Source organism: Sinocyclocheilus rhinocerous, unplaced genomic scaffold (genome assembly GCF_001515625.1).
Source record: "Sinocyclocheilus rhinocerous isolate Xijiao unplaced genomic scaffold, SAMN03320098_v1.1 scaffold97, whole genome shotgun sequence".
Lineage (NCBI taxonomy): Eukaryota > Metazoa > Chordata > Actinopteri > Cypriniformes > Cyprinidae > Sinocyclocheilus > Sinocyclocheilus rhinocerous.
Window position 1 is genome coordinate 1,917,239 of NW_015666183.1, and position 23,368 is coordinate 1,940,606.

The 23,368-nt window shown below is 37.6% G+C and overlaps 4 protein-coding genes across 11 annotated transcripts in view; 1 reads left to right on the forward strand and 3 right to left on the reverse strand.

Moving 5' to 3' along the window:
- Positions 1-4,374, reverse strand: part of LOC107732068 (uncharacterized) — a 6,316-nt gene extending 1,942 nt beyond the window's left edge. For 4 of the 7 annotated variants that reach the window (XM_016543307.1, XM_016543306.1, XM_016543310.1 and 1 more), the window contains exon 1: positions 377-1,398. In XM_016543307.1, coding sequence (XP_016398793.1) covers positions 377-600 — 224 coding nt within the window. In that variant the 5' untranslated portion in view covers positions 601-1,398. The other 3 variants (XM_016543312.1, XM_016543311.1, XM_016543313.1) reach the window with 3 other exon arrangements.
- LOC107732064 (myosin light chain kinase, smooth muscle-like) overlaps positions 1-9,390 on the forward strand; it is a 16,882-nt gene extending 7,492 nt beyond the window's left edge. Inside the window, exons 10-15 of the mRNA XM_016543301.1 lie at positions 7,088-7,211; positions 7,305-7,457; positions 8,191-8,320; positions 8,481-8,565; positions 8,730-8,870; positions 9,012-9,390. Of these exons, the coding sequence (XP_016398787.1) occupies positions 7,088-7,211; positions 7,305-7,457; positions 8,191-8,320; positions 8,481-8,565; positions 8,730-8,870; positions 9,012-9,217 (839 nt within the window). The 3' untranslated portion in view covers positions 9,218-9,390. The remainder of the gene's footprint in view (positions 1-7,087; positions 7,212-7,304; positions 7,458-8,190; positions 8,321-8,480; positions 8,566-8,729; positions 8,871-9,011) is intronic.
- Positions 9,391-10,143: 753 nt separating this feature from the next.
- Positions 10,144-20,495, reverse strand: coasy (CoA synthase). Its single transcript, XM_016543302.1, has 10 exons — positions 20,315-20,495; positions 17,262-17,966; positions 15,657-15,871; positions 14,627-14,758; positions 13,337-13,526; positions 13,155-13,219; positions 12,981-13,065; positions 12,799-12,896; positions 10,823-10,969; positions 10,144-10,743 (listed from the first exon to the last, which is right to left on the reverse strand). The coding sequence occupies exons 2-10, from the start codon at positions 17,935-17,937 to the stop codon at positions 10,672-10,674; spliced, it is 1,680 nt and encodes a 559-aa protein (XP_016398788.1). The 5' UTR covers positions 17,938-17,966; positions 20,315-20,495; the 3' UTR covers positions 10,144-10,671.
- A 996-nt stretch (positions 20,496-21,491) lies between these two features.
- naglu (N-acetylglucosaminidase, alpha) overlaps positions 21,492-23,368 on the reverse strand; it is an 8,392-nt gene continuing 6,515 nt past the window's right edge. For both annotated transcript variants that reach the window (XM_016543299.1, XM_016543300.1), the window contains exon 7: positions 21,492-22,370. In XM_016543299.1, the coding sequence (XP_016398785.1) occupies positions 21,891-22,370 (480 nt within the window). In that variant the 3' untranslated portion in view covers positions 21,492-21,890. The remainder of the gene's footprint in view (positions 22,371-23,368) is intronic.

Sequence of the window (23,368 nt, forward strand, 5' to 3'; positions counted from 1 at the left end):
GGGGGGGGGGGAACTACACTATGTAATTACCAATCGCCACAATTATAAAAATATTTAAATGCCATAAATAAAATAAAGATTATTTAAGTACGTCTCGCAAGGAAACACCATTTCAGTTTATCTACTTAATTGAACGCATAATTCAGTGTTATTTGTTGTGTTTTAGTTAGTTGTAAAATTTTTCTAGCAGCGTCTTAATGAAAATGGTTCTATACATTTTTCCAGTTTATGACTGAAACTCAAAATTGCCACTTGCTAGCAACTTTAGTTGGCGCGATACTGCTTGCTTGGTGTAATCAGGATTACCAAAACGACCTAAAAAGTTAAAACTGATAAGAAATTGATAGGTATCTATCACTCAACTAAAATATCTTACGTGTCCAGCAAGAAAAAAGCCAGTTCTGTGTCGGTCTGAAATCCTTTGAGATCTCTGAACTGGCTCCACCGCTCAAACGCTCTGCCGATATTGATTCTGGTTTTACCGCGAACTCTGTCGCTTTCCCGTTTCGCTAGCAGGCTCTGTGCGGTTCGTGGCGCCTTTGCCTTGACCACGGGCGTTTCTCCAGAGGTCGTTGAAGTTTTCCGTTTAGAACGATCCATAATCCCTGCTAACTACTTCCAAAATGACCCTCATTTAGTGTGGCGGCGAGCTACAGAGCTACAAACCATTCCCCTTCCACAGCCCTACGCGCCAGACTTTGTGTTTACGGACGTGACGTAACCGCGCGAATGACACGCAAATACATTAATAATAGTAAAATTTTGATTGTGGTTACGGGATCATCAACCTCCCTCCCTCCCCATTTGCATAAAACGCAAGAGACTGGCGGGTCGGATTTAAAAACGGCGAATAAAAAGAAAGAGGCCGCGGGTGAAGTTCGCTTTAAGGGAAGTATGCGCATCGTCATGGCAACGGATCGTGGCCAGGTCAGATTACGTCAGAGTTTGTTGTCGTTTGTTGGAAAATCATATCACACCGTTCAGACATTCCACGACCCAACAAACGCCGATTAAACATGTTCAGTAAGGTGAAAAACTCAGACCAACGGCAACAAACGCCGATAAGGGCAACACACTGATCCAACAAACTCTAACAGACTTGTTTGTTGGCGTTTGTCCGTGCGGTGTGAATTGGCCTTTATACTGACAGCTTTTGGCGTGGATGCAGCATTAAAGCCAATTATAGAGAGAGATTATAGCGATCAATAAAAAGGGGAATCCAATGAAACGACGCGTTTACACGCTCAATGCTTATAAGGTGTGGAAACCAATGTGTCTTTATCATAACTAAAGCGAACGACAATAAGATTGCAAATGAACAAACATGCGAAGATCACACGCAAGCATATTCAAGCAAAAGCCAACACGGATAAGTTGTGTGAAACAAAGCAAAATCAACGTTACTCGCCTATCAAGAAGAAACAAGGCAACCTCAGCGTCCGATTCCAGGCCTAACCGCTCCTTGAGTTCTCTCCACCGCTGGAAAGCCGCTCCGATATTTACGCGGGTCTTACCTCTTGCTTGGTCGTAACCCTTCTTTTTAATGCTTTGTTCCTCCGATATTTTCCTCTTTTTCTTTTTTTTATCTGCCATCTCTCTCTATCTGTAGTCGATCTGCTAATATCCGTCAGTGATGGGCGCTTTCGAAGCACTGCTTCTTCTACTTGGTTTTTAACGGCGGCTGGCAACCAACGTAAATAGGTGCATTACCGCCACCGTCTGCTCCGGAGTGGTGGAAAAAGAGACGCACTGCTCCATGACGCTTCGAAACTTTTTTTGTGAATGAAACCGTGGTTCGGAGCGCGTATCAAACGGCCAAAGTCACGTGATTTCAGTAAACGGGGCTTCATTACGTCATAACAGTTTCGAAACGTTTCGAAATCTCTTTTATATGGATACCTGCACATATAGGAATAGAAGGAAATGAACTGGTGGATCAAATAGCAAAAAAAAAAAAACATTAAAACATCCAGACATAGTTTAATGATCCGATGAGTAAATTAGAAATAAAAGGGCTAATTAAAAAAGCATTAAAAGATATATGGCAAAGTAAATGGGATGGTGAGAATAAAGGACGGCATTTATATAATATTCAAAAAACAGTTGGAAATGAGAGGAGAATTTTTGGGAATAGAAAGGAAGACGGCATAATATCTCGCCTTAGAATTGGACACACTGCACTTAATCACGGCATAATATCTCGTCTTAGAATTGGACACGCTGCACTAAATCAATCATTATATATAATAGGAAAACATGAATCTGGGCTTTGTGTTAAATGTGATCTTCCTGAAACAGTTGAACATATTTTAGTAAAATGTAAAGGATATGAGAATGAAAGATTACAACTTACAGAGGCACTTCATATAGGAATTAATCAGATCTCACTACAGATATTGTTAAATAAAGATGCAACTATAGACATGTTTCACATACTATTTAAGTATCTCAAAGACACAGAATGAATGAACAGGATTTAAAGAATTATTCGTTTTTTTTTTTTTTCTTTCGCCTTCTTTCTTTGCGTGAACGTTTGGGCGGCGTTATGCAAATCTTCCGAGATCGTGACGTAGGTATGTGGGGGTGTGTTAGAACGAGCCGTTTTAGGTAGGCGTGCTAAACTTATAAAGAATATCTCTTTGGATTTGAGACTTTAGTCTTTGCAACTTTACAGATCTTCTTTATGCACCAAGAGCTTGTAACACTCCAAAGAGAAAGGAAAAATTGAAATCGCATCATATGACCCCTTTAACATCAATGCTCCACACTCCATCATAGTAGGTGGCGGTATATGCACCTAAAGCTGGTTTGTCAACCACCATAAAAACGTTGAAGAAAAAGAAACGTTTTGAAATTTCTGCGGCGAACCATTGAACCAGCGTCTATGGTTTTTACTTGATCTCGGATCAGTTTCATAAATTTGTAGACGTTTTTAACGAGACGAAAGAATTAAGTAGTTAAATGGACCTTTTTCACATTTCCGGGATTCTCAGCAGCGGAAGTCGTCATAGTTGGGTTAACTTGAAAAGCAGTGAATGGGAGAGTGCCACAAATATATTTTTTGCATTCCCATTTGCTCAAATAGCAAAAGAAAAACTCCACAATAGTGTTTTCATGACATTCAATAAAAGGAAAAAAATTGAGAGAGACTGATAACTGCAGTCAGAAGAGAGAACGGTCAAATTTACCATCCCTCCCATAGACACTGCATTAGTTTTTATTTTACTTTTATTTTTTATTTTTTTTTGATGCAAAGGTAATATAATACAAAGAATAGTGTTATAAATGTAATTTTTTTTTTTTTACAAAATACAAATATGAAAAACTTTCGAGGAGCTGATTGGCTGCAAGTGTGTTTTGGGACTTGGTCCGACACTGTGGTCAAAATCGTTTTTAAAATATTGCTTAATGCACCTTTATTTATTTTTTATTTTAAAAAAATACCTTTTAATTTAAAGCTGCATTCTGTAACTTTTTTTTTTTTTCTTTTCGAAATTTACAAAATGTATATAGTGAGAGGGTACAACATGAATCAATTTTCCAAACCGTGTTTTTGGCTTATCCTGAATCACTACGGTACACCTATAATAAGTGTTTATATTCGGACTATTTTTAGGCTGGTTCTGGTAGGAACCGCTGCGGAGTAGCCCAGTGCCTGCGTGATTCGTCATAGACATAAACAGAGAGAAGTAGCTCCGGCTACAGTGTTCTTCCGCCAGACGCATGCATGCAGTTCTAGAAACGTGCATAATTCTTTACCTGTCCAGCAGATAGCAAGCAACCTCCGCGTCGTTCTTCATGCCCTTCTCCACTTTCAGCGCTTTCCATCTGGAATAGGCCACGCCGATGTTTACTCTGTTTTTCTGTCTCAGTCTGTCTCTTTCTCTCTTCTTAACGTCGGACTTCTTTCGCTTCCTCGGCAGAGTTTGTAGTGTCTCCGCGGGTAATGCATAACAGTGATCCATTTCCTCCGAATCTTCTGAATAGAAGTCTTATCTGATCAGTGATGTATCACTCACAGTCTCCTGAAACAACCCATCTGTTGTAAATTACACGATTTTGTAATGCACTATACATCGAGTAATTGTTAACATCTCATTTTAAAACTACAATTAATACCAATGTATGCATACCTCTGTTTTGTTTGTAAATAAATGACAGGCACAGCTGTAACCGTAATCGTCTGCTCTGAAATCGTCTTGTGAAAAATGTTCACTGCACAACCTCGTATGCTTGAAGTGGAAATGCACACTTGTGCACCATTTTAAAAAAATGAACCAGGATCCAAAGCAAAATGTGGAAAGAAACGCACGAAACTTGCATAGAGCATCCCTGTTCTTCTGCTGTAAACAACCAGTGCAGCACTTCCAGAATCATCTTTCTTGTGTAGTGGCAACTACAACATTTTAAGGTGCGTTTCCGCCATCTACTGTACTGGAGTGAGGACCAGAGCTTTGTATGTACCTTTTAAATGCCATTTTTGACTGGAGTTTGAGGTCTCCCTCAAGGAAAAGGTTTTTGGCCGCTAGTTGCAGCGTCAGCCAATGAGCAAGACGCGTTTGATCATGTGATCTCATGGACTACCTTTATTTCGAATAAACAGGCTTTTGAAATCCGTGTAAAGCAGTATCACAGGGGCGTGTCCGCTGGCCTTTTAAAAGTATATGAAATATGTAAAGTTTGTGGTATAGACTATAAGTGTTTTTGAAAAGGTTTAAATCAGACATGGATACAAGCTGACTCTAATGAAACTGATTTGCATATCTTCTGGGATTATCCTCACACACAACTATTTTGGATTGAATTCTCTAATGTTATTAATCGCTATGTGCTCCAGGGGTTATCTTTGTTTTTTAAGGGTGTACTGTTTGGCTTCTTCAATATACAAAAAGATTAAATTAATGAATATTTTATTAACCTATTATTACTACTTGCGAAATTTAATATTCACTGCAGTAAATTCACTCATCAAAATCCTTTAATTATTATCTTTTTAAAAAAAAAAAAGAGGTTCAATTACAGTAGTCAACATTTGAAGTCGATCAAAAAAGTTCATCAAAGTTGTTCTAAGACAAAATTTTGGTTTTAGGACAACTTTGATGAAAGGTTTTGATCCCATTCAAATGTTGACTAGTATATTTCATCCAAGAATTTTAAAGCGTTTGAAAGTTAATTTATTTCATCTTTTTAATCCATTTTGTTAAAGCTTTCTTTTTTTTTGTGTTATATACTGCACATGTATAAACAGTGTTTTGCATGTAATGTCATTTCTTTGTATGCAATGTTGATATTTTCTGTGCTTTTATTTTTGGTATCTTGGCATTAATAAAAAAACTTCCAAATTTTTTTTATTTTTTATTAATTGTACCGAATTACACAATCCATACAGTACCAATAACAATACAAAAATATGGATTGCTAGGGGGAGATATAGACCATTATAGGAATACATTAAAAAGTGTACATGCTTGCAAAATTCGGATAGCTTTTTGTTTCTTCGAGGGTAATATAGATTCAATATATTTCACTTCATGTTTAAATGCTATAAAACTTTTTTTTTTTTACCTGAAAATTTACATTTTTGGATATGAAATTTAGCCATTAAAATAAAAAAATAAGTGCACGTCTGTTTATCTTTGGAGTTTACAATAATGCCTAAAAGAATATCTTTCCACTGTAAAATAAAATGTTTAGCAGGGTATATTCTGTGGAGAAGCTTAAAGGATACTTCCACTTTATTTGTTAAAGGGGTCATATGATGCTTTTTTAAAGATCATTATTTTGTGTATTTGGTGTAACAGAATATATTGACATGCTTTAATGTTCAAAAAACACATTATTTTTCAAATACTGTACATTATTGTAGGTCCTCTATGCCCCGCCTCTCTCAAACGCTTCGTTTTCTACAAAGTCCCTCCTTCCGACAAGCGCAGTCTGCTCTGATTGGCCAGCTGACCCAGTGCCCTTTTGGGCGGTCTTTGGCCATTTAAAGCGGTCAAGGTTTCCAATCCCAGACCTTTTGCTGTCTGTCAGGAAATATGCATTTACGTGACGCAGGCATACCTAGCTTGCAAACCACTGATTCTAATGCGCTCTAGTTATTATAGTGTTAGGGGAGTGGCCATGCTCAGTGGCTCCAGTGCGTCATCGAGACGTGATTTCAGACCCGCCCTAAAAATCCTGAACACAAAAAAAACTGTCTGTTAGCCGTTTAACTCCACAGTTCAGTACTACATAGTTCACAGTCGGTGTAACGTGTTTTCAGCAATACATTTCTAACATTTATAATGCGTTTAGAATACTCTGAACTGCCTTTACACGGATTCATGTAGAAATGTTGATCAAACTCTGGTAGTAAGGGCATATTTGAATCTAAGTCTGGTCTAATTTAGGACAAAACCTGCTGTCAGGAAATATGCATTTACGTGACGCAGGCATAGCTAGCTTGCAAACCACTGATTCTAATGCGCTCTAGTTATTAGTGTTAGGGGAGGGGCCATGCTCAGTGGCTCCAGTGCGTCATCGAGACGTGATTTCAGACCCGCCCTAAAAATCCTGAACACAAAAAAAACTGTCTGTTAGCCGTTTAACTCCACAGTTCAGTACTACATAGTTCACAGTCGGTGTAACGTGTTTTCAGCAATACATTTCTAACATTTATAATGCGTTTAGAATACTCTGAACTGCCTTTACACGGATTCATGTAGAAATGTTGATCAAACTCTGGTAGTAAGGGCATATTTGAATCTAAGTCTGGTCTAATTTAGGACAAAACCTGCTAAAATTGTGCATATTTATTTTGTACTGCTGATAACTTGAGAATTGATATCACATCTTGGAATTTCAGTATATAAACAAGAGTAAATCCCGTTGGATTAACTTTCAACAAATGAACACTGAAAAACTGTCCAGCTTCATATATAAAATACAAAACTCGCTTTTCATACGGATGACTCTTAATGCACATTTTATATACATTTATATCAAATTTATAGAGTATAGAATAAAATATTTAGACATTTATTTTTTTTGTCATAAAAATATATATTTCTATGAAAATGTTTTTATTTTTTTTTGGCCTTTTCAGAGCATGGTAAATGTCTGATGGTTTTGCATGGGACTCCAGAGTTTGTGGCCCCAGAGGTTGTTAATTATGAGCCTGTCGATCTGGCCACCGACATGTGGAGCATCGGTGTCATCTGCTACATACTGTAAGGGCTCTGAGTGAAGCAGGTTATGGATGATTTCTATCGACTAATATGTGTGTTTTTGCTCGATGTAATTTCTTTTTCACTGTTTCCCAGGCTGAGTGGCGAGTCTCCATTCCAAGGAAACAGCGATGCCGAAACCTTAGCTCTGGTTACTGCAGCGCAATGGGAGTTTGATCCTGAGAGTTTTGATGATATCACCGATGAGGCCAAAGATTTCATCAGCGGCCTGCTGAGGAAGGATAAGAGGTGAACGAAGGAATGCGACTCGAAATTAGCATGGTCACATCATGCATGTTTTGCTATATTCTGCTAATGATCTGTAACAATGGTATTTTAGTATAATTCACATAATACCATTACAGTTTTTATTAGTGCTGGGCAACGATTAATCGCATCCAAAATAACATTTTTGTTTATAATGTGTGTGTATTGTGTGTATATATAGACGCACATAGAGTATATATTTTGAAAATATTTACGTGCATATTTGTTCATATAATTTATATTATATATAAATATATTTAATATATAAACATAACATCATTCTTAGATATATACACAGTCATGTGTGTGTATTTTATATATATATATACATAACAAATATACACAGCACACACATTGTTCACAAAAACTTTTGTTATTCATGATTAATCGTTGCCCAGAACTAATGTTTATTAATACTTTCTTGTTTTCATTTTTTACTTTTAATTTTTTTTTTGTTTATGTCTGTAGTTTTTATTTAAATTTCCGTTTTAGCTGAAATGTAATTTAATATCAACTAGCTTTTTTTTTTTTTTTAATGGTTTAGTTAGCTGTAATAACTTTGATTTATAATCTGTTCATTGGAGTCTTGTTTTTAATTAACTGACCATTTTCAGTCCACAGTCATGCAAAACGCAAGTAGACTGCAAGTTATTTAAGCATCATATTCTATTCTATTCTAGGTGTAGAATGTTTTATTTCATTTTTACCCTCCTAGAACAAGATTATCCTGTGAGAAAGCATTCGCTCATCCCTGGATAGCCTTATTTGACGACTCAAACTCCAGATCAACCAAATCCCTAAATAAAGAGAAGATGAGAAGGTTCCTGGCCCGACAGAAATGGAAGGTATGGAAATTAGGAGGCTATTCGCCTTCAGCCGATTTAGTATAAAGATGCCTGATGGTTTTCACTGATGGAAGTTCCTTAAGGCTGTCATCAGGATTGCTTTTTTTTTTTACCTCTTTGGTAAACTGCAAATCGTGTACATATCGGTTCTGTCTTGCAGAAAGCTGGTAAAGCCCTGCTCGCACTAACGAGGATGGCTCGCTGGAGCAAATCTGATGGACAGCTGTCTCCCATTTCTGTAGATGGTAAGACGCATGAGTACCTGTTTGTCCAACAAATGAAGTGTTCAAAGCCATTATACATTACTTTTGCACTTTTGTTTGGCTTGGCACAAAAGTGACTTTCCCCTGCAACTACCTGAGGATGATTCATTTGTCCTCTCATGGTGTCTCTGTAACTGTATTTTCAGCGAATGCTCTGGGGAAAGAGGCCGTGCAAGCTGTGGCATCTCTGGAAAATCAGTTGCGGAGTGAACCACGTTTCCATCAAGCCCTGCATGACCTCACTGAGGGCTGCGGAGCCACCGTGCACCTGGCCTGTACAATACAAGGTACCTCTGTCAGTCTGATGGGCGAGTCTGGGTTTGGCGGATGCCGGGAATTAAACTACAAACTACTGCATCCAAACATGAGCATGTTTTCAAGAAGTTCGTGATTGGACCATAATTCACTGAAATGACTAATGTTTGCAGGATATCCTGACCCTGAAGTGGTTTGGCTGTTTGATGAAGCGCCACTGGAGAAAAACGGACGAGTTCAGATGAATTCTGATCAGAACGGCATTTGCACACTCACCCTTGCTCAAGTGCAACCAGGAGATTCTGGGATCTACAAATGCTGTGCATCCAACAGTCTGGGACAGGCGCTGTGCTCTGCCAGACTCACCGTGCAACTCTAGAACACCAACTCTACAATGTTAAGCTTGAAGAAAACAGGATTTTTTTTAAGCGAACGTTAGGAACCATGTGCAAAAATTATGGTGAAACAAAAGTACTTTCAAACTATCCACATGTTTGACGTCACTAGAAGCTGTTGTAATTCACTATTTCTGAATTGTTCTATTGTTGGTTTTTAAATCACAATTTACTCCACAGTCACGTTATAGTTTCAAGTTCAATTTCTATCACTTTTCCCTGGTGTAAAGTTTTAGCCATCATTTACTAATTGAGACTGAGCATTGTGTTTTTCTACTGAACCTGGGCATGGTTTGATTCGGCTTAATTTAGAAAACAGGATTTTTTTTAAGCGAACGTTAGGAACCATGTGCAAAAATTATGGTGAAACAAAAGTACTTTCAAACCAGCCACATGTTTGACGTCACTAGAAGCGTTTGTAATTCACTATTTCTGAATTGTTCTATTGTTGGTTTTTAAATGACAATTTACTCCATAGTCACGCTATAGTTTCAAGTTCAATTTCTATCACTTTTCCCTGGTGTAAAGTTTTAGCCATCATTTACTAATTGAGACTGAGCATTGTGTTTTTCTACTGAACCTGGGCATGGTTTGATTCGGCTTAATTTAAGACAAAGTAGTTTTTAAGAGTTTGTTGTACATGCATGTGTGTGTGTATATAAAGATTACATTTATTAAAGTTTTATTTGAATTTTTAAAAAAAGTTTTCATTTATTAAATTATTTTTAATTGGTAACTTAAAACAGTTGATCACAATTACATCAAAAGTCATTTTGTGAATTTGCATTAGATCATTGACCAGTTGGGTCTATTATGGGTGTGTGTGTGTATATAAAGATTACATTTATTAAAGTTTTATTTGAATTTTAAAAAAAAGTTTTCATTTATTAAATTATTTTTAATTGGTAACTTAAAACAGTTGATCACAATTACATCAAAAGTCATTTTGTGAATTTGCATTAGATCATTGACCAGTTGGGTCTATTATGGGTTAAACTGACATTCATTTTAAACTTTGGTCTTCAGGAGGCACAATAGATTAATAACCATCTCTCTTTCAGAATAAGCATAATCTACACTAAGATCAAGATCAAAGCCTTTTCCACTGAAAACTGCGTTTGCAAAAATACATACTTGGTTGTCACACTGCCATTTATGACAACATTTCTGACAATAGGCACAAAAAAAAATGGTAAACCGCATATTACAGGTCTATTAAAAGTGCTCAAGGTGTTTTCCGTCCCAAACCTCTTCCACCACATTAGAAGAGCCACGAACATAAGAACTGATACTGGCTCATTTGTTTATGAAGGTTACAAATGTTTGATGCAACAAATGGTAAATGATTTCTTGTTTGTTTCTGAAATGATCAACTAAGGAAACCGTCACTAAATTCTGAAAACGCTGAAATCCGGTTGTATTCATATTGAAGTCCGTCTCAGGGTGAAGGTCTGATTTCTTCTCGTCTCTTCTGAATCCTCTGCTTTAATAGAGTCCAGGCTTTCAACACCTGAGGAAACACATGTATCAATGATTAGCTGCATGTTTTGAGGTTAATAAAGCACATTCCTGATCTGGTGTGTGTGTACCTGTCTCTGAGTAACGTCAGGTTCCCACAGTGTGCACAGCACTACGTTAGCATGTTCTATCAGCTTTGCATTCAGCCACTGGCTCTTCAGTCTCCTCAAGGCGTCTTCCTCCTTCACACCATCACGCTGGACTATACGCTTCACTGCCTGAGACCAAAAGAGAGGTAACACAGCTAGAATATCCTAATATTGTCTTAGTCTTTGACTACTAGTGAAATTTTTCATTTAAATATATTAACAGGGATTAAAGTTTTCCGTCAGTTCATAAAGACAGTCACTTGACTAATTCCTGAATGATTCAGCTGTTCGAACGAATCAATTGAATGAATGATTCAGTGATAAAATCAGTGATTTGCTGCCACCTGCCGGTGGATTTAGTTTCATTTCTAGCGTATAATTTCAGTTATTTAAATCATTTAATATTTCTGTATTCAAAATTTTATATTTAAAACATTAATCTCCACATGAATTTAATTGCACTCATGCCACCTCGGAGCCTCATTAACCGTCTGGAAATGTACCTACAAGCCACTTTTGTGTTCTTCTGTGCCACCTCTGTAGTATAAATTAATTTATTAAAGGCAGGGTATGTGATTTTTCAAAACCGAATAGCAAAACAAACTTGTAGCCAATCAGCAATAAGGGGCGTGTCTACTCGTGATGTGGAGGAGAGAGCTTTCAGTGCATGGGACGGACATTAGCCGAGCCGAGCGACAGAAAGATAGAGATGGCGGATAAAAAACAAAAGAGGAAAATGTCTGCGGAACGATAAGGCAAGAAGTAGGACCCGTGTAAATATCGGATCAGCTTTCCAGCGCTGGAGAGAACTCAAGGAGCGGAGGCCTGCGATCGGACGCCGAGGTTGCTTTGTTTCTTCTCAATAGGTGAGTAACAACGTGTGTCTACAACAGCTAAAGTCTGCCTACACTGGACGCGATCAAATGACCGTTGAAAACCATTTGAAATTTGTGTCAGCACGTCATAAATAGAACCTGGCAGCAGTTTTCTGTCTGGGATTTGTTGCGCCGCGCCGCTTACGTCCGTAGACACGGTGTAACATTGGTTTTGCTTTGTTTCACAGAACTAATCGTTGCCTGGGTTGCGTACGTATATGTGGGGCGGAGCTATCAAAATAGGGGCAAGACCCTTTTGGGGTAGGGGCGTGTTTGTTTTGGTGATTTCAAATATCAACATTGGCTACCAGAAATTGCTTACTCTGCCTTTAATACTAATTTCATATGATTGGTTCTTAATCATTCTTATTATATTGTTTTAAACAGAAATTTTAAAAAGCTTATAAACATACATTTTTTAATTTGACAGATGAAAATGGTGCCATTATAAAGGTAAAAAGAAAATACTCCTGTAAGTCACTTCAAGGAGTCAAATGTCACCTCGTATTAGGAAGGCTAATTTTGATCAGAATTTTTGATTATGGATCAGAAGGTGATCCTAATTTTTTTAATTAGAAGGACAAGCGCTCCTAACTGAAATTATACGCTAAAAGTGAAACTAAATCCGCCAGCAGGTGGCGGCAAGTCACTGATTTTATCACGGAATCATTCATTCAATTGATTCGTTCGAACGGCTGAATCATTCAGGAATGACGCAAGTGACTGTCTTTATGAACTGACGGAAGAACACTTTAATCCCTGTATTAATAGAAAGTAAATATATATATTTAAAGATATTAATACTTATTCCGTAAGGACGCCTTAAATTTCTCAAAAGTGACAGTAATGGCATCTATTAATATTTCAAATACATGCTGTTATTTTGAACTTCATATTCACCAAAAATATATATCACGGTTTTTACAAAAATAAGCAGCAGCACTATTTTCAACATTGATGATATGAAATGTTTCTTGAGCAGCAAATCAGCAGGATCTGACAGGTGATCTGATTCCCAGAATGTGGTCTCAAACTTTTCAACCTTTAGAAAACCCTGTGTGTCTATATTAAAAGCTTTAGTACCTCTTCCTCTGGGATGGTGGCCACCCAAACCTCATGCACCAGATATGTCCATCCCGCCTCGAGCAACACGGCCGCATCCACCACACAGACACGCTCACCTGAAAACAGGAAGTGAGAATTAATCACAATGAAAACAGAAAAAGCTCAGCAAGAGCATGAGAAGGAAGTGATAAATGCTTCACCCTGTTCTTTTGCTTGTTCTATTCTTTTCTTCACCAGCAGAGCAATCTCCGGCCACACGATATCTGTCAGAGCTTTCAGACGCTCCTGGAAAACAAACACACACAAATACAATACGAACAGGATTGAATCAAGTGTTCCGAATTCAATTACAATCACCTGCTGAGTTAAATCACCTGGTTTCCAAACACTTTTCCACCCAGTACTCGTCTGTTAATGCTCTTATCCTCATTAAGAATATCTGACAGCAAAAGAGAAGCAAACAAAAAACAGTTTTCACATTTTCTGTAGGGAAAAACTGCAGAATTCCAGTATAAACTAGATTAATTCAGTGACTACAAACGTCTCCTCTCCATACCTGGGCCGAACTCCTGGACGACCTTATGATAAGCGGATGTTCCCGGCAGGTAAGCCTCGTGACCGAGCTGATCGCAGTCAATCCTCACGGCGCCGAGAGCCTCCAGTCTGTGCGCTATAGAGCTCTTTCCCGACCCGCTGCCGCCCGTCAGACCAATCACATACGGATCCAGAGGAAGATCCGGCTGCGGCTGCAAACACAAGAACAGCAAATTAAACCAATACCAAGAGCTTTACCTTTATGTGGATGAAATCGAAGTAATAATCAATAACTTGAATCTTTTGTGAAACTACATCAATGTTAATGCTAAGTGAAACGCTACAATATATAACATCACATATGATAAAATGAGCATTATTTATAAGATTTTAAAGTTTGGGATCAGTAAGATTTCCACAAATATATGATAATAATACGAAATGTTTCGTGAACAGCAAATCGGCATATTAGAATGATTTCTGAAGGATCACGTGACACTGAAGACTGGAGTAATGATGCTGAAAACTCAGCTTTACATCACAGGAATAAATTATATTTTAATATATATTCAAATAGGAAACAGTTATATTAAATCGTAATAATATTTCACAACATTACTGTTTTTATTGTATTTTTGATCAAACAAACACAGCCTTGGTGAGCAGAAGAGACTACATTAAAAAATCATGTATAGTGCCGTTGCGCTCCGGGCGTCCCGAGTTCGAGTCCCGGCTCGTGGACCTTTCCCGATCCCACCCCCCCCTCTCTCTCTCCTACTTCGCTTCCTGTCACTGCTATACTGTCCTATCAAAATAAAAATGCCAAAAATAAATCTTTAAAAAAACAAAAAAAAAACATAAAAAAATCATGATGAATGGTACTTTATATGAATAAATATATAATCTCTGAAAGGAACGGCAATAGCAGCTGAGCTAAATCATGCATCACATGATCAACATGCACATGACTAAATGGCCTTCATTAAATTACACAGCAGTCATAATGCCATGTCTCTTTAAATTACTGTCTGGTAGACACAGAATAAGTTCTGTCAGGCTTTTTGTTTAACAAACGTTTTCTGTACATAATCCAGCAAAATTGCCTGAGACTTCATCTATGTAACAATTCATCCTGAATAAAAACACTATTCACCAAGTCCTCTTTGCAATAACACATAATTAAATGCTCCAGTAATGTTTAAAAAAATGCATAAATATAACAGTTTTGGACTAATGCATGATGTATTGATCAATAGATGAAGTGCATTATGTGATGCTAGTGAATATGAACAAGTGAGCAGGATGTTCGTACAGATGGAGGTTTGAGCAGCGTGCCCAGCAATCTTGTTCTCAGGCTGGAGGAACTGATCTTCTCCTCCTCGATGTCAGCATGATGGGTGTCTTTCAACAGCTGGATCTCGTACAGAACCAGTTCAGCCAATCCCTGCACAGAAAACATCACTTAATCACATACTATAAGCAAATGAATGATCAAATAACAGTGAAACGTTGGCAACAGCAAAGTCCAAACGCACTGGGGTCACTATGGTCACAAGCACACTGAATTCACATGGATAATCAAGTTCAAAGTTCACAGATTTCTAGTTTATGACTTACTGAGGATTAAACATTTGAAGGGTGACAATAAATGCACATTAAACTGCCAGAGCCAAAGACTTTCAGATATAAGCTTTATAATGAATAAATTCAAATTATGTAATTATTATATTATACACTACCATTCAAAAGTTTGGGGTTGGTACGTTTCTAAACAAGTTTTTATGCTCACCAAGGCTGCATTTATTTGATCAAAAATACAACAAAACTGTAATATTATGAAACATTATTACAATCTTAAATAACCGTTTTCTATTTTAATATAGTTAATAATTTAATTTATTCCTGTGATGCAAAGCTGAATTTTCAGCATCATTACTCTAGTCTTCAGTGTCACATGATCCTTCAGAAATCATTCTAATATGCTGATTTGCTGCTCAAGAAACATTTCTTATTATTATCAATGGTGAAAACAGGTTTGCTGCTTTATATTTTTGTGAAACCATGATACATTTTTTTCATGATACTTTAATGTATAAAAAGTTCAATAGAACAGCATTTCTACAATTTTTGTAACATTATAAATGTATTTAGTCACTTTTGATCAATTTAATGCATACATGCTAAATAAAAGTCTTAATTTCCTAAACTTTTGAACAGTAGTGTATATTTGTTTTATTATCAAAAAATAAATTTTGAGCTACTGTATATCAAGGTTGTGGTTCTCTGGTCTAACGATACAGTGCCTTTTATAGGCACTGGATAACAACCAATAACGTTCTCACATTTTCCACACGCTTCCTGTTGACAGCTTCACCCCCTTTCCTCGTCTCCTCGCTGACCACAATGCACTGCAGCTCAGGGTCGCTTATGGAGGGGCCGAAGGGGTCGGAGAGAGGAACGATTTCGTACTTGAGCGATGGTTTTACATCGTTCAGAAAGTCCTGGAGCTTCTGCACACGCTGATCGTACGGCTCTATCAACTCCTTCAAGACCTTATCTATACAAAAAGCAGGACACATTTAAGAATGCACTACAAAATTAGACATTTTTCCCGGGCCAAACGGTTTTGTCACATTTTCAAGTGGTTTATCACTTGATAACAATGGTGGCAAAACATCTCAAACTTTACTAGATATTCATCCAGATACCAAATAACCAAGCAGACAAACTCATAAAGCCTTTTTAGAGCTGCTTTGAACAGATTTGGAGAAATTTAGCATTCCATCACTTGCTCACCAGTGGATGCTCTGCAGTGAATGGGTGCCGTCAGAATGAGAGTCCAAACAGCTGATAAAAACATCACAATAATTCACACCACTTACTCCAGTCCATCAATTAATGTCTTGTAAAGCAAAAAGCTTCATGTTTGTAAGAAACAAATCTATCATTAAGACGTTTTTAACTTCAAACTCTTGCTCTTGCGAAAAATACGAGTTCATAATCCATAATACTGCTTTCTCCAGTGAAAGCAAAATGTCTTAATGATGGATTGTTTCTTACAAACATGCATCTTTCTGTTTCTCAAGATGTTAATTGATGGACTGGAGTGGTGTGGATTACTTGTGGATTATTGTGATGTTTTTATCAGCTGTTTGGACTCTCATTCTGACGGCACCCATTCACTGCAGAGCATCCATTGGTGAGCAAGTAACGTAGCGATTATCGCCGACGTTTAACGCCTCGTGACTAAACAGAGGGCGCCAATGTGAGTGTGCACACCGACGCGCAAAACGCGAGGCGTAAAAGCGTCATTTTTTAAAAAACGCCTCGGGCTCGTTTTTTGGTTTGACGCGCCTCGTTAAAAACTGGCCGACCAATGAGATTGGCGCTTTTGTTCACGTGCCTGGAGCTGCTGAAATTACAGTAAAACAGGACTTGGTGGCGCTCAAGCACAAAACGGTCTTGCCGAGCACACATTGATACCTAATGACGAAGAGGAGGTAAGTAGACCAAGAAGATGCATCGAGGCAAGATGCTGCTGGTCTCATTGGTGTCTGAACACAAAGGGCTTTATGACAAACGCGACAGCGACTACAAAAATCTCGATAAGAGGGAGTTGTTATGGAGAGGAATTGCAGATCAAATAGGATTCGATGTGTACCGGGGTATTTCTGTTTTTTATTAAGCGCCATCTAATATCAGGGAGTGAATTTGCACGTTCACTCGACTCATCGCCTGCGAAAATCGCTTGGGTATGAACACAAAAGACGTGTCGAAAAACGTCGGCGATAAGCGCGCGATAATCGTCCCGGTGTGTACGAGGCTTAATGCTACATTTCTCCAAATCTGTTTCAATGAAGAAACACAATCATCTACATCTTGGATGGCCAAATTTTAGTTTTTGGGCAAACTATTTCTTTAAAGATTTCTAGAGGGTCTCCACTTACTTTTTAGTAGTTCCTGGTCACACACACCAATGACAAAGCGTCTGTTGGCCATCAGACAGGAAATATTCAGCAGGGTCTTGTGGGCGCCATGCAGACGGTCAAAAGTGCCGCCAACCACCACATCACTGAACATCTCTAAAGGTTTTAATTGTGCAGCTCTTCCTCTTCTATCGTCATAATCTTCCTCAACCTCTTTTAGTCGCTGGTACAAAAGCACAGATGAGAGACTCGGCTTGCAGACGTAGCAGTGACCCGTGTACTTCTGCAAGCACTGGGTGACCAGCGAGGACTGGCCTGAATCCTGGATGGGGAAGTCTGTGAGCACTACTTCTGGCGAGTGGGACAGCGTCTGCGGGGTGGGAAAAGGGCCGTTGTTTCCGCTCAATGCCGCAGATTGGGCGCGGACGTTACTGAGCAGCACCCTGACGTCAAGGTGCGCACAAATGTCAGCGGCGTTGCTGTAAAGGCAGGAGATGAGAGTGCAGAGATCCACCACGGGCGGGATGTAGGCGGGCCGCACCTGCCCACCTGTGCCCAGGTTGAGGCCGGGGTGGAGATGGACGTAAAGTGTGCGCTCGACCACCTGGGCGGCAGACGTGAGGACAGGCGCGATGCGGAGAGGGAGGACGTGTAACGGAGACGTAAGGACCAGGATACCGGTGCTGAACATGGACATGATGGACAGCTGATGATGACTTTATGATGCTGAAAGATATAATACAGATTAGTGCTGTCAAATGGTTAATCGCGATTAATCACATCCAAAATAAAAGTATTGGTTTACACAATATATGTGTGTACTGTGTATATTTATCATGTATATATAAATACACACACACACACATACAGTATATATGTTGAAAATACATACGTGACCCTGGACCACAAAACCAGTCATAAGGGTCAATTTTTCGAAATTGCGATTTATACATCATCTGAAAGCTGAATAAATAAGTTTTCCATTGAAGTAAGGTTTGTTAGGATAGGACAATATTTGGCCGAGATACAACTATTTGAAAATCTGGAATCTGAGGGTGCAAAAAAATCTAAATATTGAGAAAATCATCTTTAAAGTTGTCCAAATTAAGTTCTTAGCAATGCATATTACTAATCAAAAATTGAGTTTTAATATATTTACAGTAGGAAATTTACAAAATATCTTCATGGAACATGATCTTTACTTAATATCCTAATGATTTTTGGCATAAAAGAAAAATCAATAATTTTGACCCATACAATGTATTTTTGGCTATTGCTACAAATATACCCCAGCGACTTAAGACTGCTTTTGTGGTGCAGGGTCACATATATATATATATTGAATATATAAACATAAAATTTTCCTTAAATATATACATGCATGTGTGTGTATTAATATATACAAAATAAACACACACAGTACACACACATAATATATTACGTAAACAAAAACTTTTATCTTGAATGCGATTAATCGTGATTAATCGTTTGACAGCAAATCTAAAAATCTAAAAATAACACATTATTTATGCAGTGCCATAAAGAGATACTTATGCAATTGCAGAAACCTGTGAAAATTAATAACTTGAATTCACCGAATGCGCATACAAAATCTGCCAAATGAATAAATATGCAATTATGTATCTTGGACCGTTATTTACATATGCACATATTGCAACTTTAAATTGCTTTAAGGACTTAAAGGTCATTTGTAAGTACTCGCATGCATATTTTCTACTTTATCCTGTTATTTTGAGAATTGAGCTAAAAGACAAATAGAATTCTGATCTTCAAAGAGAATTGAAATAAGAACAGAATAGAAATAGCAGTGATTTCTGAAATTGCACTTTGATTAAATTACTATACTCTAAAATTACCCTAATAATTAAAACAAAAAGAATCTACATAAAATACAGCTATTATATGTATCATGCAAGTTTTGATTAAATTAATTCAATGAAATATTAGAAAAATTACCATAATAATTAGAATCATGAAGACTTTGATTAATTCAATAAAACCTGGCAATAATTCAAATAAAAAAAGAACCTTTAAAAATACAGCTCTTATACGTATCCTGCAAATTTTGTTTAAATAAATTCAATAAAACATGACTAAAATTACCATAATAAATAGAATAGACATATCGCTCTCAATCGTGGAACTTTTGATTACATCAAAAATTACTCTTAAATATTTAGTATTAAACCGAAAATAACAGACGGGGGTGTAAACTTTTTTAATTGGATGATCTTTTGTCTTCTGGGAAACATATAAGTATTTATGTAGCTTCTGAAGTCCAGTACTAAATGAAAAAATATGATCGTTAAACAAAATGAGAAGAATTTAAACATCATCATCCTGTTCAAAAGTTTACAACCCCCATCTCTTAATGCATTGCCTGGCCTTCTTGAGCATCAGTAAATGAGTCCCTCATTTATAATGTTTCTCATGTTACATAGAATTTCAGCATTAAAAGGTTGCAAAGGAAATGTGAAGCTGACATGTGTCACACAATATTATTCTTATTTCCTTCAAATTATTGACAAATGCAAGGTGTCTTCACTGAATGGCAATTTATGAAGTAGGCTATTGCGTTCCATAATATTAAGCTTGTGAGCATAAGGCACAAGTTAACACAAGCCCAACCCATTGTAATATAACAGAAAAAAATTGTTAATGCTTTGGAAATCAAGGACCACCCATTTCAAGCAATTCTCAAGTAATTAGCTCAATCAGATTGTCCGCAACAAAGGTAAATGACTGCACTAGTGCACTTCTTTGGGACGAGTTCGAATCCCGAAACGACCAGGCTTTTAAGACCTTATTATTATTGTTGTTAAACGTACTTCTGCCGTTACAGGTTATGAAATCACTTATTTTTACTTTTACAAATGATACCAACATCGCGTAGTGAGAACGTTTAATTGTAATGGACATATGTTGCACATGTTTGCAGAAATGACGAATCTGCGGCGGATCGTTTCACAGCTGGAATTAGTCACCAGATAACACGGAAACCAGTTAAACCCGAACAACACACTGTAACACCAGACTACTTCAGCAAAACCTACCTGAGGATATTCTGCCGATCAGGGTGTTGAGAAATGCTAAATGTGGAATAATGTTGCAGAAGACAACTGTCTGGTATCAGGCTTCGTCATATTGACTATATAAAAGACTAATGTTTTGCTCAGCAGAGCGAACTCGTGTCCAGGTGACCTAGACGGCCATGTGCTGGAATACTGACTGATGATTGGCTGATAGCGGGAGTTCCTGCCTTAATGAATCATGGGAAGTGTAGTTTATAGCTGCTTTTTTAAATTCCTCCGTTCCTATGAACTCGTGTTATGTCGCCAAACACGAACATTTCTCATCTGATCATTTATATTATTTAATAATTGAGCATCTTTGTGTTGAAGAGCATTTTTTTTTTACACATTTTACATTTGTGCCTAATGCACTGTGCCTACAATAAAAAAAAAAACATAAGGCTACATAACTGCATAATATTGTATAGTAAGTTTTTCTGTACCAGATATAATTAAATGTATGCTTTTATCAGCATAAAAATGTTATTCCTGAAATAAACCCACTTTTCAGATTACGTTCTAATTGGGATAATTATTTAGAAATTTCACTGAATACTAAACGATAATGAAAAGTACCGCTTTTATCTGACAAAAATAACTTTCAATTTCAGCAACTTTTGTTTTACAAGATCTTAGTGACTATCATCTTGTCTGTGCTGGTTAACTAAAATAACTAACAAGAAACTGTAGACTGAAAATCTGACTAAACAAAGTCCATAAGCTCCAAAAACAGTTAAACTACTCAACCTTAGCACAGTGATAAACTTTCAATGATTCACAGGATCATTTCAAAGATATTTTTGCATTCAGTTTGTGAATGAAAAAACACAAAAAAACAATGTTCTGCAACTTCTGAAGCAGTGTTTTGTCTGGCAGGTCTAGACTGGGACAATGTTACAACAATGTCTTTGTGCTGCATCTATAGACATTTTTACCCCATTTCACACAATTTAGGGGTGGAAAAATAGATTATGTATATACAGTATATCTGACATAGATGCATAAAAACCTGCAACATCAGCAGAAACATGAAAAAAAAATGCAGATAGAACTTGGCAAACTCATTTCAAGACCATTAAAGGTGGGGTAAGCGATTTTTCAAAAACGCTTTAGAAAACTGATTCGGGCCGACTAGCAAAACAAACTTGTAGCCAACTGCTTACCCCACCTTTAATAACAATACTTAAGGCAAGATTTTCCACAAGTGTTTTCCTGCCATTGCTAATGCCTGCTATCGCACCCCTTACTGAGAATGTAAAATGTCCTTACATTTATTGAGCTTGCTAGATCCCATACTTGCATTTATTTACTTGGACATAATTTGTTTCAGGCTTCAATACTTAAAACACTTTGCTTTTCACAAAAACACATTTGGATGCAGTAAACCTCAGTATCTGACATATAAACCATTTAGAAGTTTCTACAAGTAGTCTCTCTTGATAGTTTGGCCATTATTTTAAAAGAAAAGTGAGAAGATAAATAAAATGCAAGCTGTTTTTTGACCATTGTCGGCCACCGTATTAAACAACTTATGGTAGATGGATGAAACAAGTTCCCTTCATTTTAGCCTTTTCAGAGCATATGGGTAGTATTTGAGGAAGATCCGATGTGCAATCTCATATGTGTCCCCTAGTGGTTTGGAGGGATATTTCCTCTGGTTGTAGACGAACCCTTTCTCAACCTGGAACACGGCCTGGTTGAAGACGTCCTGTTTGAAGGGTCTTCCTCTGTCCAGACACTCCACTAGTGTATTAACAAACAAGCCCCAGCGCTGTAAATAATAGTCTTCCACTAGACCGCCCCACTCCTTGCTGGCGTAGTCCAAGATTTCCCCATCGGGTCCCCAAAGGGTGATCTGATTTCGTGCGTTGATATCATACAGCTGTGCCTCGTGCTCATCCACACCCTGAGACTGAGCCTGCTCAAGCCAGACTCCCAAAAGGAAGTGTTCATTGCTGGAAAGGAGGTGGTCCAGTTCAGGTAAGAGATCGTAGACAAGCACGCCACCAGCGGTTAGGAGGTCGGGAAGCTTTTGAGTCTGAGAATCATACAAATAAATAAAAATTTCAAAGCTGTAATTTTGTAAACAATAAAGGTGCAGTCACATTTACCGTTGTTTGATGAATTTTAATGGGCGAAATCCAATCATTGCAATAGGAATCAATGAATTTGGGAATTTTGCATGAGGGCAAAAGATTTCCCCAAGCATATTTTTCGCAATGGGTTCAAGTTGGTCATGAGAATTTGGTGTGTTTGGTATGCAATGGACATTTATTTGCCCATAAAATTTCACAAAAATGTCACTAATGCGGGGGCTTTCACCTGAAAATTTGGTAATTCTGTGTACCGCGGTACCAAATCCAAGACTAGCTGTAGGAACTAGTCCGAGTTTGGTTGCAATGGGACTGTGGTGTGATTGGCATGAATATGAAAGCTACTTGAACTTGGATACAAACAACTGTGAGTATGTAGTGTAATCGTGCATTTAAAGCTGCAATTAAATGGCTCGCAATTAAAAGAGTCTTCATGTGACGCACATAGACACAAGTGTCGATCAATAGAACCAAATTAAAGGAGTAGTTCACTTCCAGAACAAAAATGTACAGATAATGTACTCACCCCCTTGTCATCCAAGATGTTCATGTCTTTCTTTCTTCAGTCGTAAAGAAATTATGTTTTTTGAGCAAAACATTTTAGGATTTCTCTCCATATAATGGACTTCTATGGTGCCCCCGAGTTTGAACTTCCAAAATGCAGTTTAAATGCAGCTTCAAACGGCTCTAAACGATCCCAGCCAAGGAAGAAGGGTCTTATCTAGCGAAATGATCGGTTATTTAAAAAAATTACAATTTATATACTTTTTAACGTCAAACGCTCGTCTTGTCTAGCTCTGCGTGAACTGTTTTTTTCCCGGTTCAAGACAGTTAGGGTATGCCGAAAAACTCCCATCTCATTTTCTCCTCCAACTTCAAAATCGTCCTACATCGCTGCAGAGGTACCGTTTTGCCGTTTTTTTGTAAAGGGCGTTTGACCTTC

Coding starts and splice junctions, on each gene's coding strand:
- coasy (XM_016543302.1), bottom strand. CDS start 17,937: ATGTCCATGTTCAGCACCGGTATCCTGGTCCTTACGTCTCCGTTACAC. Junction 13,527..14,626: donor CGCTGCTCAAACCTCCATCT/GTACGAACATCC, acceptor TTGTGTTTGCAG/CCGCAGCCGGATCTTCCTCT. Junction 13,220..13,336: donor CGTCCAGGAGTTCGGCCCAG/GTATGGAGAGGA, acceptor TTTTGCTGTCAG/ATATTCTTAATGAGGATAAG.